General features: G+C 37.5%; 1 protein-coding gene across 1 annotated transcript; it reads left to right on the forward strand.

The window, feature by feature from the left end:
* The first annotated feature begins 9,688 nt into the window (after positions 1 to 9,688).
* LOC140169129 (uncharacterized) lies at positions 9,689 to 14,191 on the forward strand. The gene is made up of 4 exons (XM_072192388.1): positions 9,689 to 9,995; positions 12,751 to 12,975; positions 13,653 to 13,772; positions 13,863 to 14,191. The coding sequence occupies exons 1-4, from the start codon at positions 9,722 to 9,724 to the stop codon at positions 14,189 to 14,191; spliced, it is 948 nt and encodes a 315-aa protein (XP_072048489.1). The 5' UTR covers positions 9,689 to 9,721.
* Positions 14,192 to 14,701: the final 510 nt, after the last annotated feature.

Consider the following 14,701-nt stretch of genomic DNA (forward strand, 5'->3'; position numbering starts at 1 on the left):
ATATAGGACTGGCAAGCGAGTCTATGTCATCATCATAAAAATTTGAAATTCAGGTCCCACAAAAATACAGTAATTGTGCAAAAGAGGACATAAACAATTTCTTTCTGCAACCATAATGGGCCGCAATATATCACTAACCGCATAGTCCGAGGCAAGGTTCATTATTGTCAGGGTTAGGGTCTTAGGGTTAGGGTCTTATGGTTATGGTTAGGGGTTAGGGGTTAGGGTTAGGGGTTAGGGTTAGGGTTAGGGTTAGGGTTAGGGTTAGGGTTAGGGTTAGGGGTTAGGGTTAGGGTTAGGGTAAGGGTTAGGGTTAGGGTTAGGATTATATTCGTATTTATTATACACCAATCCGAGAAGCGTTTACTGTATTTGGACCTCTATTGACGGCAACACAGATGTACCAGAGCGGGAGATTTAATTCGTAATTCAATACTCATGATTGTGTATTGAATATCACTATTGTGTACAATTCCCGGGTACAATTCTGTATAGCACACAATAAATAATGGATAGAACCCCCGACCTCGGGACACCGCAGTTTTACATCGGGGACACCGCAGTAATGGCGAAGTCTGATAGGTGTATACTAGTAATAGTATATTGTGTGTATGCAGTTTATTCCGTAATCAATAAGTATCATAAACAAACACCTTTCTGGCACAACGAATCATAGCACAGTCGTGTAGGCATTAGACTATGGATACAAAGGTTGTGGGTTCGAACCCCAGGTAAACCGTTATAGAATTTTAATATTTTTATTTTATTTTTAAGTAAGAGGAAATAATAATGGTAATAAACTCGTGTTATATCTAGCCTCATAGGCCTATTAATTACATGTATGTACTATGTGTTATCGCATTGTGGCCCATTATGGTTGCAGAAAGAAATAACGCACGCCGGCAACTAGACTACTATACAAAAAAATAGTAGCAAATCTTTCCTGCTCAATCAATATAATACTTGCAAATAGATCATAGTTTACTAATCTAATCCTGTAATATAGACCTGTTATATCACCTGTATTTGCATGTAGAGTCTATACATGGTTTGTTATGGTAGGGATTAGTGTCCGATCTCTGTAATGTAATGTAAATGAAGCATATTGATATGCAGGAAGAATCGATCAGGGCGCTATCTATTAGGATAAGGATAATGAACTGAGTGCAATGCATTCGTCAAGATAATCGCACGCGCCGTGGAGTTATTGCATTTAGCTTGAGAGCCGATAGGCTCGAAAGCTAAATGCAATAACTCCATGGCAAGTGCAATTATCTTGACGAATGCATTTGCACGAGTACATTATCCGTCATACACTTTGAGTGTAGGCCTATTAAAACAATAGGCAATATTAATTGCTGCATTCATTATATTAGTTTTAATATTAGGGAAAATATCTTACATTTAAAAACACCGTCAGGACATTGACCAGCTACGTAGCATTTAACTGGTAAAGAAAATCAATCCCTGTAATCAATGGTATCGATTGCGCCATACGTCATACTTAGGTAACTTATTCACGCATGGTTTAATTGACTTGACTTTATGTTGTGATCATTTAATATTGTGGTTTCGAACACAGAGAGCACTGAACCAGTTGGAAACGATCGATTTAGATGTCAGACTAGTACTACGGTGAATATCAACTGGACTTTATAGCTCTATAATTTGAACTACTTATATTAAAACACACGACATTGGGATTTAACAATTTGTTCAGTATTATCATAGGCCTTCAAACACATGTGTTTGAAGGCCTATGGTATTATAAAGCATGATCATGATATTATGCGCTAGTGTGTGTTTCCTGGCCCGGCTATGTTATTTTAGATATAGGCCTACATGTATTTCATTTGTAAAATGCTGAATATTTTGCAATGGTGTCATCTTGTATAATTATGATCCACCTGTTTTTGGCCCTTTTTAATTAATAGAAGCTCGATTATTCTCATTTGATGTTTGATTTATTTGAGGTCATTAATCATAATTTATGACAATGATATTTGCAAGGGTGCAACTCTACTAGTCTTATTACAAGACTGCCCTATCCCAACCCTAAACCCTAATCCTAAACTCCGTAAACGAGGACTGGACTCAAGTCTAGCGAGTTGCACCTTATTCGGTAATTGTACACTATTATAGAACACCGTTTGTAACTATACCATTTTAACACCACAGAATGTATATTTGTACTTTTTTGTTGGTATATATATCGAACAGACAATTATATAGTTATGTGATCTCTGTGTCTAAAGCGCCACCTAACTCTACTTTATGGTTATGTGAAAGAAGTATTTCTAGTATTTGAGCGTGCACGTATTATCTAGAATCTATTGTTTAGCGTGCAGGTTTTAGATAATGCATTGTTTAGCGTGCAGGTTTATATAATTTGGGCTGTGAAGGGTAGTTCGCGAAAATAATGCACGGGAGAAGAATACATAACGATGAATAGAAACGGGCACTAGAAGTGTATGGAAAGATAAACACTATTCAAAATATCAATAGACAAGAAGAAAAGGATGTAGAGATTTGTAATTGAGTCATGCATGATTTATCAGAAGGTTCTTTCCAATTCCCAAACGTAATGTGATTCGGTTGACTGGTTGTGTAGATATGAACGATTGCATAGTGCCTGCATCTATGCAGTTCATTCCAAGTTTGATCAACAGGCGCTTTTTTCATACTTGCTCAACGCTTCCTAAAGTTATGTGTATCTCATTAAATTTAGTCCATATTATCTATGTTATAATCCGACGGTGTTATGTCATTGAAGATAAATAACAATTTGTCCGAAAAAACTTTGATTTTTGCAATTGGAAGCTTTCCAACTTCAACTCTTTATGTCGTGCAGATATGTTATATTTTAACTTTCCAAAGAACATTTGAGCCAAGAATAACAATGATCAAGTGCTTACAGCTTTACGTGTAATTTTCGATATCATGCAACATTAATGTTGAAGTTTTGAAAGATTTAAACTTTGCATTACAATTTATTGGAAATATTCCAAAAACATTAATGCGTGTGAGATATTATTTTAAGCCAGCTGGAATTCTTTATGCAATAATTCTGTATGCAACATTTACATCAACATTAACGAAAAAATATATTTACAAATACCGAGCATCAAGTTACATGCAAGCTTTCATTTTCAATATCGTGCAGGTTTTCAAATTTGAACAAAACCTAATTAAATGTTTTTCAAGACACAGATTGTTTAAAAAGAACGAAAAGGATTTCACAGAACAACATCTCATTGACAGTTAACCCCTAATGTGCATTGTGTTGAATGATCTTTCTTTCAAACTTGGAATGAAGTAACTTGACGTATGCGTTATGTGATCGCTCATTTCAGTCAAATTGGTGTATAAGATACAGAATAAAATGGGCTACACGCTGATGTTTAGATTTTTGAGTTTTTGATGTCTATTTCTTGACTTACGTCCAAATTTATTCGCCCGGTAATTTTTTCTGTATTTGAACATTTGGTGCACCTGGAGGGATAATGTAAGAACAGGGTTAACGATTATTTATACACTTTTTTCTAGATTTTCTAGTTAGAGAGAAAACAATCTGCATGGATGATAATTGTTCAGAAATCACCATTTAACGTGTGGGGTATTGGCTGTTGCAATTTAGGATTTGTTTTGAGTGAGAATTTTGTTTGAGTGACAATTTGCATAAAAACCATTGGGTGTTGGTGGGATCTTCTCTAGTTCTTTCTATCATTACCTAAACATGTCATGTCTCGTCTAAAAGGGAGCTGGGACTCAGTAGAGTATGCTGATATCTTCTTCAACTGGTCACCATATATTCCTACTCCACCAGCTCTGGATGTTGTTCAAATACATAACACCTTTTCCTGCCAAACCCAGCAAATGACAGTCCGTGTGGGGTATTGGTTGTTGTATTATAGCGTGGAATCCCAAGATGTTGTCATATACTTTCTCTGGTAGTGTTTCAGCATTTTTGTTTTGTCGAACCGAAGATAGGACTTAAGCTCGGCGCGCCGTGGCCCCCAGCTTGGCGCTCTTTAAGGGTAAGGGTATCGCGATACTGAAGTTGAATGTCGAGGGTCTTACCCATGCAAAATTAGCCATCATTGAACAACTGACATGCCAATAGAGCAACTGTGGTCATGCAGAAAAGACACATCAGTGGTGTAGCCAGAACATATTCAAAAGGGGGGAAGGGGGCAACTTTTAAGGGGGAGGGGGAAATTGACGATAATTGTCAAAAATGGGTCAAAAGGCACAAACAAGGTCTATCGAACTTAAATATCAGGGCGGAAAGCTGCCACCATTAGCAACGCCACGGCGTGGTATAAATGGTTATTGTCGGTATGTCGCATGTTCAGTGATTCTTCCCATTATAGTAATCGTTGACGATTACGCAGCTAGCGGGGGAAAGTCAATGTAATCAATGTAAAAGTTAATGTATTCAATGTATTCAAGGAGAAAGTCAATGGATTCAAGGAGAAAGATAGCACTCATGGCTTACAAGATCTGTAAACCATAATGCCACTAAAATTTGGAGGATGAACTCTAACCCTACTGCTACAGCTGCTCTAAGTGTTGTCGTCGATTTTGCGTTATTATTGTCGCCGATTGTGTTAAACACCAAAGTGTCTGATCTCCAATGTCACAATGCAATAAACTACACCAGACACAAAAGGAAACTCGTCAGTTATAGTCATCCTTGCTGTTCAACAACCTGATAATGTTGGATTATTCTGTAAAATACATTTTTAAGTGGACTTTACTTTCTTATTTGACACCCTGTTCGTCAAAATCGAACACGATTTGACCAAGATATGTGCCTCCAAACCATCAAACACTACTCTCTAAATGTAAAAGAGTGAAAAATCACTCAAAAAGAATGAAATCTCACTCTTTCAAAGAGCCATCTGAGTGACAACTCTTTTAGAGTTAAGCTCACTCTCAAGAAAGAGTGAAAAAATTCACTCCGGAAAAGAGTGAATCAGAAAAGAGCATTTATTTATTTATTCAGTCATTTAGGCCTATTTTATATAGGCTACAAGAATATCACAGCAGTTCATAACAGCTACTATGTGCTTTAAATTGTTGTGAGGCTAGGCCCCAGGTTAGGGTAGGGCCCGGTCTAGGAATATTGAACTGGTCTAAAGCTTAAGCACATACACAATGTGTCGAACTTCAGTGTGGGATGAATGATGAAAAACTATGGATTTAGTGAAGCTAATAGTCAAACTGTTCAATGGTGAGTACACTTAGGTGTAGGACATAACACTTGGCAAATACCATGTTTACGGTCCCAGTCTGGAGAAGCGTGACGCGGCGTAACCTACATAAGCTTACATATGCGTACATGTAAACCGGCACTGGGCCGGTCGGCCCTGATTTGGTAAAACTATCTAACTTGAAATTTGGACATTTTGAGATAAATCCATATCATGTATAATGTGAGAGCGCTCTTTCCACTGGTGACATCCTAAAATCACCAACATGCCACCAAATAATGATATTTTTATATTTTCTAAGACATTAGATCTGTTTATTAATTTATTTTTTTCAAAAAGAAAACCGTCAAGTCTTCAAACTTTAAAGCTCTTTTTCTCGAAACAGCGATTTTAATTTCAAGTTAGATCATTTTACCAAATCAGGGCCGCGGTAACAAACTGCTCACATATGACTTAAGCTTACTGCCGCCGTTGTCTCCAGACCAAGTGTATACTTGCTACGAGTTATGACCTACACATAAATGTAATCACTATTGAGTATGCTGTCTATTTCTTCATCAAATCCGCTTTCTTTTCGCCATTCATTCACACACTGTTCGCCATTTTGTTAGACAAGTTCAACAAACATCGGCCGATTTCTGATTGGCTTACAGCTCACACCAAGAAAGAGTGAGATTTTGCGCCACTTTTGAGCGAGTGAGGCTCACTCGAAATCGCGAGTGAAATTATGTGTACTGTTTTCACTCTTTTAGAGCTAAAACCCACTCTTTTAGAGCTAACTTAAATTCACTCTGAAATTCAGAGTGGTTTTACACTCTTTTACATTTAGAGAGTACGGGCAATCAATAAAGCACACATTATGTAACAAGCACAGTTGATTGGTCCGTGGTGCCTGTATGCAATACAACGATGCGTTCCCATTGAAAATCGTCAAAATTGCAACTTTTGATTTTGGGGTTTGAGGGTTTGAAGACGCATATCTCGGTTTTCACGAACAGGGTGTCAAATAAGAAAGCAAAGTCCAATTAGAAAATGTATATTTCAAAAGAAGCAAGGACGACTATAACTGACGAATTTCTTTTTGTGCTTGGTGTATATGTATTCAACAGTCATAGACAGATGGTTGAGCTCAAGATGTGGAGTAAAGCCTACCGTAGAACAGGGTAGCTTTAGCAAGCAGGGGTAACTCTGGTCACGTTTTCCAAGTTCAATAAATCTATCAGAAATTGAGAGCAAACGTTGTTTTCCCAAAAAGCTCAATATCAGATACATTTATATATGGCAACATTTTAAGAAGTCTTAAATTTATTAAGTGTTTTTAGCTTTTATAAAACTCTCTGTAGGCAATCTTTACGTGTCCTTTTGAAAATATTACAAAAAGGTTTGTTTGTGTGTATTTTTATTGGGATAATCGACAGTGCAGAACGGCTTTGGTACAGAACGTTAAGTTTGCACTTTGTTAATTGCCTCGACACATGAAGAAATAAATTAACGCCCTTAATGATCTTTTTAATGAGAGAATTTTGCACTGGAAGCACTTAAAATGTATGTAGTGGAATTTTTTATAGCACCGCCAAGTGATGAGTATCCATTAATTGGCAAAGTAGACATTAACATTAATATGATGAAAAGTTCAATTAATTAACATGGTCGTGGATAGAAAAGGTTTCATTATCTTTTCTCCGTTTTGAAATTACAGGGTTTGAATGTTTACGATGGTAATAATTAAGAACTGTCAGATTTGAAATAAAATTAATTCGAATAGTGGAGATCCTAGTCACCTTATTTTTCACCATCTCAATTCAAAACTGATGCTTTTCTTTATCACACCATCCAACGCTTCCCTAAAAATGCTTTGACCTTCCCAGTCACATTACCAGGTCCGGATTTGCCTTTTTGAGGGCCCTGTACCAGGGCAAAAATTGGAGGCCCAAACTCATCGTGAGGAAGGCATGTGCACTCAAGTTGCCAAGTTTTACGCATAAGATCTACGGAACTTAAATTTAGATATTCCGATTTTACTAGGACATTTGTACGCGACGTGTGCGAAAAAAAATTTCCATGTCAAACTATTTTAGCCCAAAATGAAGACGACATTTGCTATATAAAGGGCCATTGCGCACAATTGTGCGATTTTACCATATTTAGGATCAAAACATGGTATATTTTGGGGATAAAAAGGAAGATGCACAGGGCAATTGTTGGGGTCCCAAAATGTTGGGGGTCTATGGACCCGAACCTATTTGGCCCAATGGTAAATCAGACCCGGCACATTACGGATATTAATTTGTTAATCCCACTTTAGATATTACTTTCAGTCCAGTCAATGTAATCCTTAGTGCCAATATTGTGTTTGGTTATGTAGATGGGGGAGGGGGCATTATCATAATATGTGGGGTGTATTTTATTATGCTTATTGGGGCTTTATGCTTTTAATATAGTGCTATTTTAAAAATTGTACTTTTAATGTGTTATTATCTTGGTAATTTTTATGGGTATATATAGTGCAATACCTTTGTTTACGTTTTATGACCAGTTTGCAAAGGTGGGTCCAGTCATGTCTCAGATGTCATTGCTTAATTTGACATTTCTGCTGGACCTGGAAGCCCTTGCTTGCTGGTCTAATTTTGCTGTTCTATAAATAAACAAATAAAAATAATGTCACTGACCTGACGAGATAGCTGCGTGCAAGGGTTTCTGAGGCAATTTCTGTTTGATCTTACAACAATGATAGTGACCTTTTATACTTTTTTTACAATTGGTTCACTATTTTGTCAATATATTAACAGCTCATCTAGTTGTGGTGCAGACAACCGTTTGTATTCTTGAAAAAAGACCAGATCCTTCTAAAGGTAGTGTCTTAAGATGGTCTCTTCCATATAAGGAAATATGTTTTTGTCAAGGAGTGGTAGCACCTAAACATGCAAAATCGTGTCCAAAAAGGGTAGAGAAATATGAAGAACCCGACCTGTGGTTTATCGATGACCCAAGTTTATTGATTATGAGACAACATTGGGAGAAGGACATACTTGATGAACTTATGAACCGCGCTACATATTGTGGTAAGAAACTATTCCTTGTTATTGTTATTAGTGTAATTATTTTTATTGTTATTATCATCGTTATCGTCATCATCATCATCATCATCATCATCATCATCATCATCATCATCATCATCATCATCATCATCATCATCATCATCTTTATCTTTGGAAATTACGTTTACTTTGCGTGGCGTACAAAAGTCAAGATCTGAGTTTTTTGTTCATCCAGACATACGACAAGCACCAGTGACGGTTTCATGTCCAGCAAACCAAAATATGGAGGCAGATCCCGGTAAAGCCACCGCCATGGTTATGTACCAGAATCCCACTGCTGCAGATCAATCTGGTGCTGAAGTGAGTGTAGTGTGCTACCCACCATCTGAATCAGTATTTACTATTGGACAAACAACGGTCACGTGCGTAGCAGGCAGGGTTGCCAAAAGATTTCAGCCCGAATCGCGGGTCAAATAATCGAAAAGTCGCCCAATTTTTCTCTTTACCATTGGTTTCTATGGGGCATGAAACTATCGAAAATCGCGGGAGCCAATGTTGAAAAGTCGCCCAAATTTTTTTCTGCTGTGGTCTCCTGCTACTAGCAGGAGACCACAGCGAGAACAGCGTAACATGCGACTTTCAAGTTGATATAAAAGGCAAGTCGGTCCACCCACACAACAAACGTACACACATATTATAGATACACCCCCACACGCGAGCGCGGGAAAGGGCCCGCACAACTAGCATGCCTTTATTTTGAAGAAAAAAAAACATGAAAAATAGTAAAAGTTTCGCATCTGGTCGGAATAGTAATGTGAGTGATAAGATGTAAGGGACATTTTCCTTAAAGGTGCAACTTGCGCAAAAAAGTTTTTTATACCATCAGAAACCTAGGACAATATGTGATGCGATCAACCAAAATCAGCCGGAACTCGGAAATATTAAATTTTCAGTTTCTTATAGGATAGTAAAAACCATTTACAAATCTGGATTTTGCAGAAAACCCCATTGAAATTGAACAACCATTTCCAAAGGTATGAGCAATTAAAGAGTTCCGAAACAACAGGAAACAAAAGGAAATATTTCCTTTGTATGGCTATCTCAAAATCAATATTCCGAGTTCCGACTGATTTTGCTTGATCGCATCACCATGATCACATATAATGTTTGTTTGCAGATTCGGTCGTTGACAATAGTATCGTCCAGTTTGTATTCTCAGGCGGGCTGTCGACAGCCCGATATTACAACACAGATGCCTATGGGGCAATGTAATATATGCAATTATATTTAAATCGCAAATTCAATGCCAGTGTCAACTGAAATGGTACAGTGCAGAATCTCGCGGAGCAAGTAATATATAAGACTTATCACTGGTTGCGTCTTCACCCGTCATTATAGGCATCGACTTCTAGTCTTTATACATGTACTAACCAAAGCCAGTCGTGGAATAACTATTACTAGTTCTACATGCTACATGTTACATCGTTCCTCATTTTAGATGTAGAAGTACCAGCGATCGAGTCATGCCCTACAGACATGGAATTGGAGACGGATCCAGGCAAAGCCACCGCTATGGTTGTATACCAGACTCCTACTGCTACAGATAACTCTGGTGAGGTGAGCGTAGTGTGTAACCCGGCATCTGGATCCCAGTTTCCTATAGGACAAACAACGGTCACGTGCGTAACAGGAGACAACAGCAAGAACAACGAGACATGTGATTTTGTAGTCGACATCAAAGGTAGGTCTGATCATGCTCATAAGCGTATTTTATTTTCCACCAATATCTACGCTACAAACGTAGTAAATATTCAAAATGGGAATTCGGAAAGGGAGAGTCAAGTTGGCACATGGCAGATTTCGTCGGATGTATCGTGGGACATCGCGAATAAACAACTTTTCGAGAAAATCGGGTTTGAAGAAATGTCAATATAAAAATCTAGTTGTGTAAATCAGACATTCATTTTTAGTATGATTTTGAGTATTTTGTAATTGATGTGAAATTTCTGTAGTAAACTAAACAGATGTTATCTAAATATAACTTTCAAAAGAAATAAAGACACATGATTACTGGCAAATTGAAAGCAATAAATACAAAACAAACGATACGTCACTATGGAAAACATGCAACATCGGCTGTATCACATAGTGACGTATTCGACATTTTTGAGAAAAATTGGTACATTCGTTTGTTATGTTCTACTCTATATATTCACCAAACACCACGCCTCAAAAAGCAAATTTGGCTAAAAGTGGCTTAGCAGTTAGCCTGTCTAGCCTCATGGATGAGGTCGTAAGACCAGGGTTAACTGAAAACGCGTTTCCCGAAGCACGGCTACCATAGCCTTGGGGCTTCGTTAGCCTGTGGGCCAGGCTTGTAATTGAATCGAGCCCGGAATCGAGACACAATCTTCGGCGTCAACATGCTGTCATGGAGCGTCTTCGGGAGAGGAAGGGTCCGTTTCATAAGTATTACAATATAATTTTGGCATGCCTATATTATACCAGGTTGGATATCAAATTAATACAATGGAAGAAGGACAAAATTGGTAAAGATATAGTAAATACTTGATACGAAGCAATAATGCAGTATTAAAACAGAATTTACGGATCAGATATACATAATTTTGCTATAGAACTTTATGTGAGATCTGAGAAAACTAGTAAACATTTATTTTGTTTTCATGATATAAAGAACTCATGCTAAATTCGCAAATAGAACATGAAAAAATCAGCAGTAGATAGCACGATGGTCGTATTATTTATTCAAAATATCAAATATTTATAAAATCCAAATGGGAAATCCGAAAAAAAAAAATGTCAGGTCAAAATTCTCACCCTAGAAATATTGTGAAAATAAAACCGAATCAAATTTAGGCTACGTAAACAACGTCCAAATATTCCCATTTAGGGTTTGCTACACGCGTATATAATAAATTATGATTTGGGGCTAATTAAAAATGAGTTATGCCTCAAGTTTCAAAATACACCGAGTGCACCTTTTTTAATCAAAAAACTCGACAATTCAAGACTCTGTAAAAACAAATCAAGAATTATCTGGGATAATTGCAACTAAGTATATGAACGTTATGATCTAAGCTACCAGATGCATCATTGATTCCATGACTATGATATTTAGTTGTGGAAAAATATTACTTTAATATTTTAACGGGATTTTTCCCGCCAAAATTTCAACCAAAAAGAGAAAGTACCCTGAATAAATCCGGCTAGAGTGCGCTTTGAGAGCTAGATAGGCTTAGCAGCCTCAAGGCCACCTTAAGACTAAGGCTTACTAAGATTCCTGTCGAGAAAACTCGCTTAATTAGTAAGATATTAATTAATTTAATTATGTCGTAAGTGCAAAACCTTGAAATGTCTGTATCACATAACGACGTATTTGCCGATAATCTATAATGCGCAAGCCAAGTATGTCGTATCTGCAATTTGAAGAATTTGTCGTTTCACCTATACAGTGACGTATTTGCTCGACGTATGTGTGTGACTTTGTCATTGTACATTAAAATTGCTGTTTTCTCCTTTTACATAGTGACGTATTTGCGCGACTGTTTCATATATTGATGTATTGATTTTTTGCAGAATAAGTAATGCTCTGATAGTTATAAGTGAATTGATAATATGGTAAATTTGCATTGTTTGTAACCAGGTGTTTATCGACAATAATGTTTTAATAAAGAGTATGCAGCAAATGAAAATCGCTAAGTTTTCAAATTCGATTTTCTCGAAATGCGGTTTAAAAATACGTCACTGTGTGATGCGGCTGACGGCAAAACGCAATAACCTAACCTTATCCTAATTTTACGCCACCTCGGTTGCCGTTGTAATGAGACACGGCCATTTTCCACCTATTCGTGACAATCACGTAGGGGGTCCTCAAAAACTTCGACTTAAGGAGTTTCATAATATAAAAATACCGATACCAGTTAGCACACAAAAAGTATCACGGTTCTCATACCGCATATACCCCTACATAGTTACCGAACGTAATCAATCGCAGATAATGGTGGCGAAATATTTTTTCGAAGGTGAAAATATAACATTTGGATGTAAAACAGAAGCTTTAAATGTAAATCCATCCAAAATTACTAGTTCACAGTCCTTAGAGATGCTTCATAAGGCTAAACATGTATGTTTGGCCTCAGTCGACCGATATTAATTTTTAGTGCCAGCAATTTGAAATTAATTTCTGAAATACCCTTGCTCTTGATTAAGCAATCATAGTCGTATTGTAAGTCAAATTTCGGAAGTCCTCCCCTCCTATACCATACATGTATAATATACATTTTGGGAAACATACATTACTGATAGACCAGCACACATAAAATTGTGATAAACAGAACTTTAATTGTAAAGGCTAACAGGGAAAACACAAGACGGAAGTTAGATGTCGTGTTAAAGGTCAAGACACGACATCTAGCCCCAGAGGGCACTGGTCTATCGTAATTACTGTTGTATTTATACCTCGTTCCATACCACAGAAGGTATCACATCAGAGAGTCCAACATCAAATGCCCCGTCAAGTAGTGAACCTACAACTACAACTACAACTACAAATTCCAACCACAATGGAGGGAGCACAACTGAATCAACCACCCAGGGATCAACCGACCCGGATTCAACCACTCCTGGATCGACCGCCCCTGGATCAACCACTCAGGATTTAACTACAACAGGATCAACTACACCAGAATCGACCACATTTGGTAGGTTGACCATTCACTTTTGATGGGTCAGTTCAAATTGTTTCTGCAAAATTACAAACCGGTTTTCTTCTTCTTCTGTGGTATGCTCCAACAGAGTGCATAACGGCTTAAAAATAAGGAATAGTAGTATAGATAAAGTGAGGAACCACAATGTCGATCTCATTAATTAATTGGGGATTTCAATGCCAGTATTATATAGAAGCCTGTACTGTGGCTCGTGTTTTTACAATTGTATGTACGGAAGGAAGACATGTGATTTGTAGTAGTTATACAGATACGTACTAGCACTTATAAATAGTTCTACCAATACTATTTTAACAGTGATGAATGCTAAGAATGTTTACCATTCTTACAATCCATACCTTAATCCTAACCCTAAAACGTGCTGAACCATAACTTTAACCATTTTGGACTAATGACCATTCGGACTAATAGCAGGTGCTTCCCTTATGTAGCAGCTGATAACGATTTCAAGTAGAAAATTCAGTTCCAAAGCAATCGACTTTTGCTGTATACTGTTCTGTCTGTACTATTAAAACCCACAATATTGGCATAATACATTTTTTATAATATAAACATCAGGTCATTTCCATGCATGCATGTATGTACTTGGGAGTCAAATTCCCGACTCCTGACTCACATGTTTACTGAATTTTAAAAATCAATTTTTATATCAGATTTATCAGCATGTTCTTCTGCACTTGGAATGGAGAATAAGCAGATTCCTGACTCACGAATCACAAGCGATAAATTCTATTCTGGGTACCCTAATCTTCCGTCAGACGGCAGACTCAACGGCAATACTTTTTGGGATCCATCTCTATTATTAGGCACCTGGATACACATTCACATGTTTACTGAATTTTAAAAATCCCATTTTATTTCAGATTTATCAGCATGTTCTTCTGCACTTGGAATGGAGAATCATCAGATTCCAGACTCACGAATCACAAGCGAGAAAGACCATCTATACTTTTACACGAACCGGGCTTGTAAAGGAAGACTCAACGGCATTACATTTTGGGACACAAGTACAACATCAAGCTCCTGGATGCAGGTGTACCTTGGGTTGACAACGGCAGTTGCTGGTCTTGTGACCCAAGGAAATGATCCAAACTGGGTGATGAGCTACTATGTGCAGATGCAAAGTTTCGGAAGAGAACTGAAATATATAACGCATGAATTGAATAACTCTTACACCTCTAAGAAGGTATAAAGAACTATTCAGTGATTATACGAAATGGCAATATTTTACGGTGTTCTTCTTTGACGAGAATTTCTACTATCCGAAGGAGATGACTGGAGGACTGAAGAAGAAGAAGATGATGATGATGTTGGCGACGATGACGATGGTGAGGGAGGACGACGACGTTGGCGATGATGATGACGCAGAGGAAGACGACGACAAAGACAGCGATGACATGATGCTGATGATGGCGACGATGCTGATGATGTGGATGATGATGATGATGATGATGATGATGATGACAACGATGATGATAATGCTGATGATAATGATGACGACGAAGTGTTTTACTTGCATTCATGATTTTAAATAATCCTGTTTAAGAACAACGCACTGCACATTTTAATGTAAGGAGTAAAGAATCAGCTGCTGTATAATCACGTGTGACGTTGTACAAGACTCGTTGTAAATACATGGCGAGTCAATAGGTCAAAGAATAGATATTTACGTAAGAACCAAGTTGAAATTTCCCATTGTTGA

This window comes from Amphiura filiformis, chromosome 14, assembly GCF_039555335.1.
Source record: "Amphiura filiformis chromosome 14, Afil_fr2py, whole genome shotgun sequence".
In the NCBI taxonomy this organism is placed as follows: Eukaryota; Metazoa; Echinodermata; class Ophiuroidea; order Amphilepidida; family Amphiuridae; genus Amphiura; species Amphiura filiformis.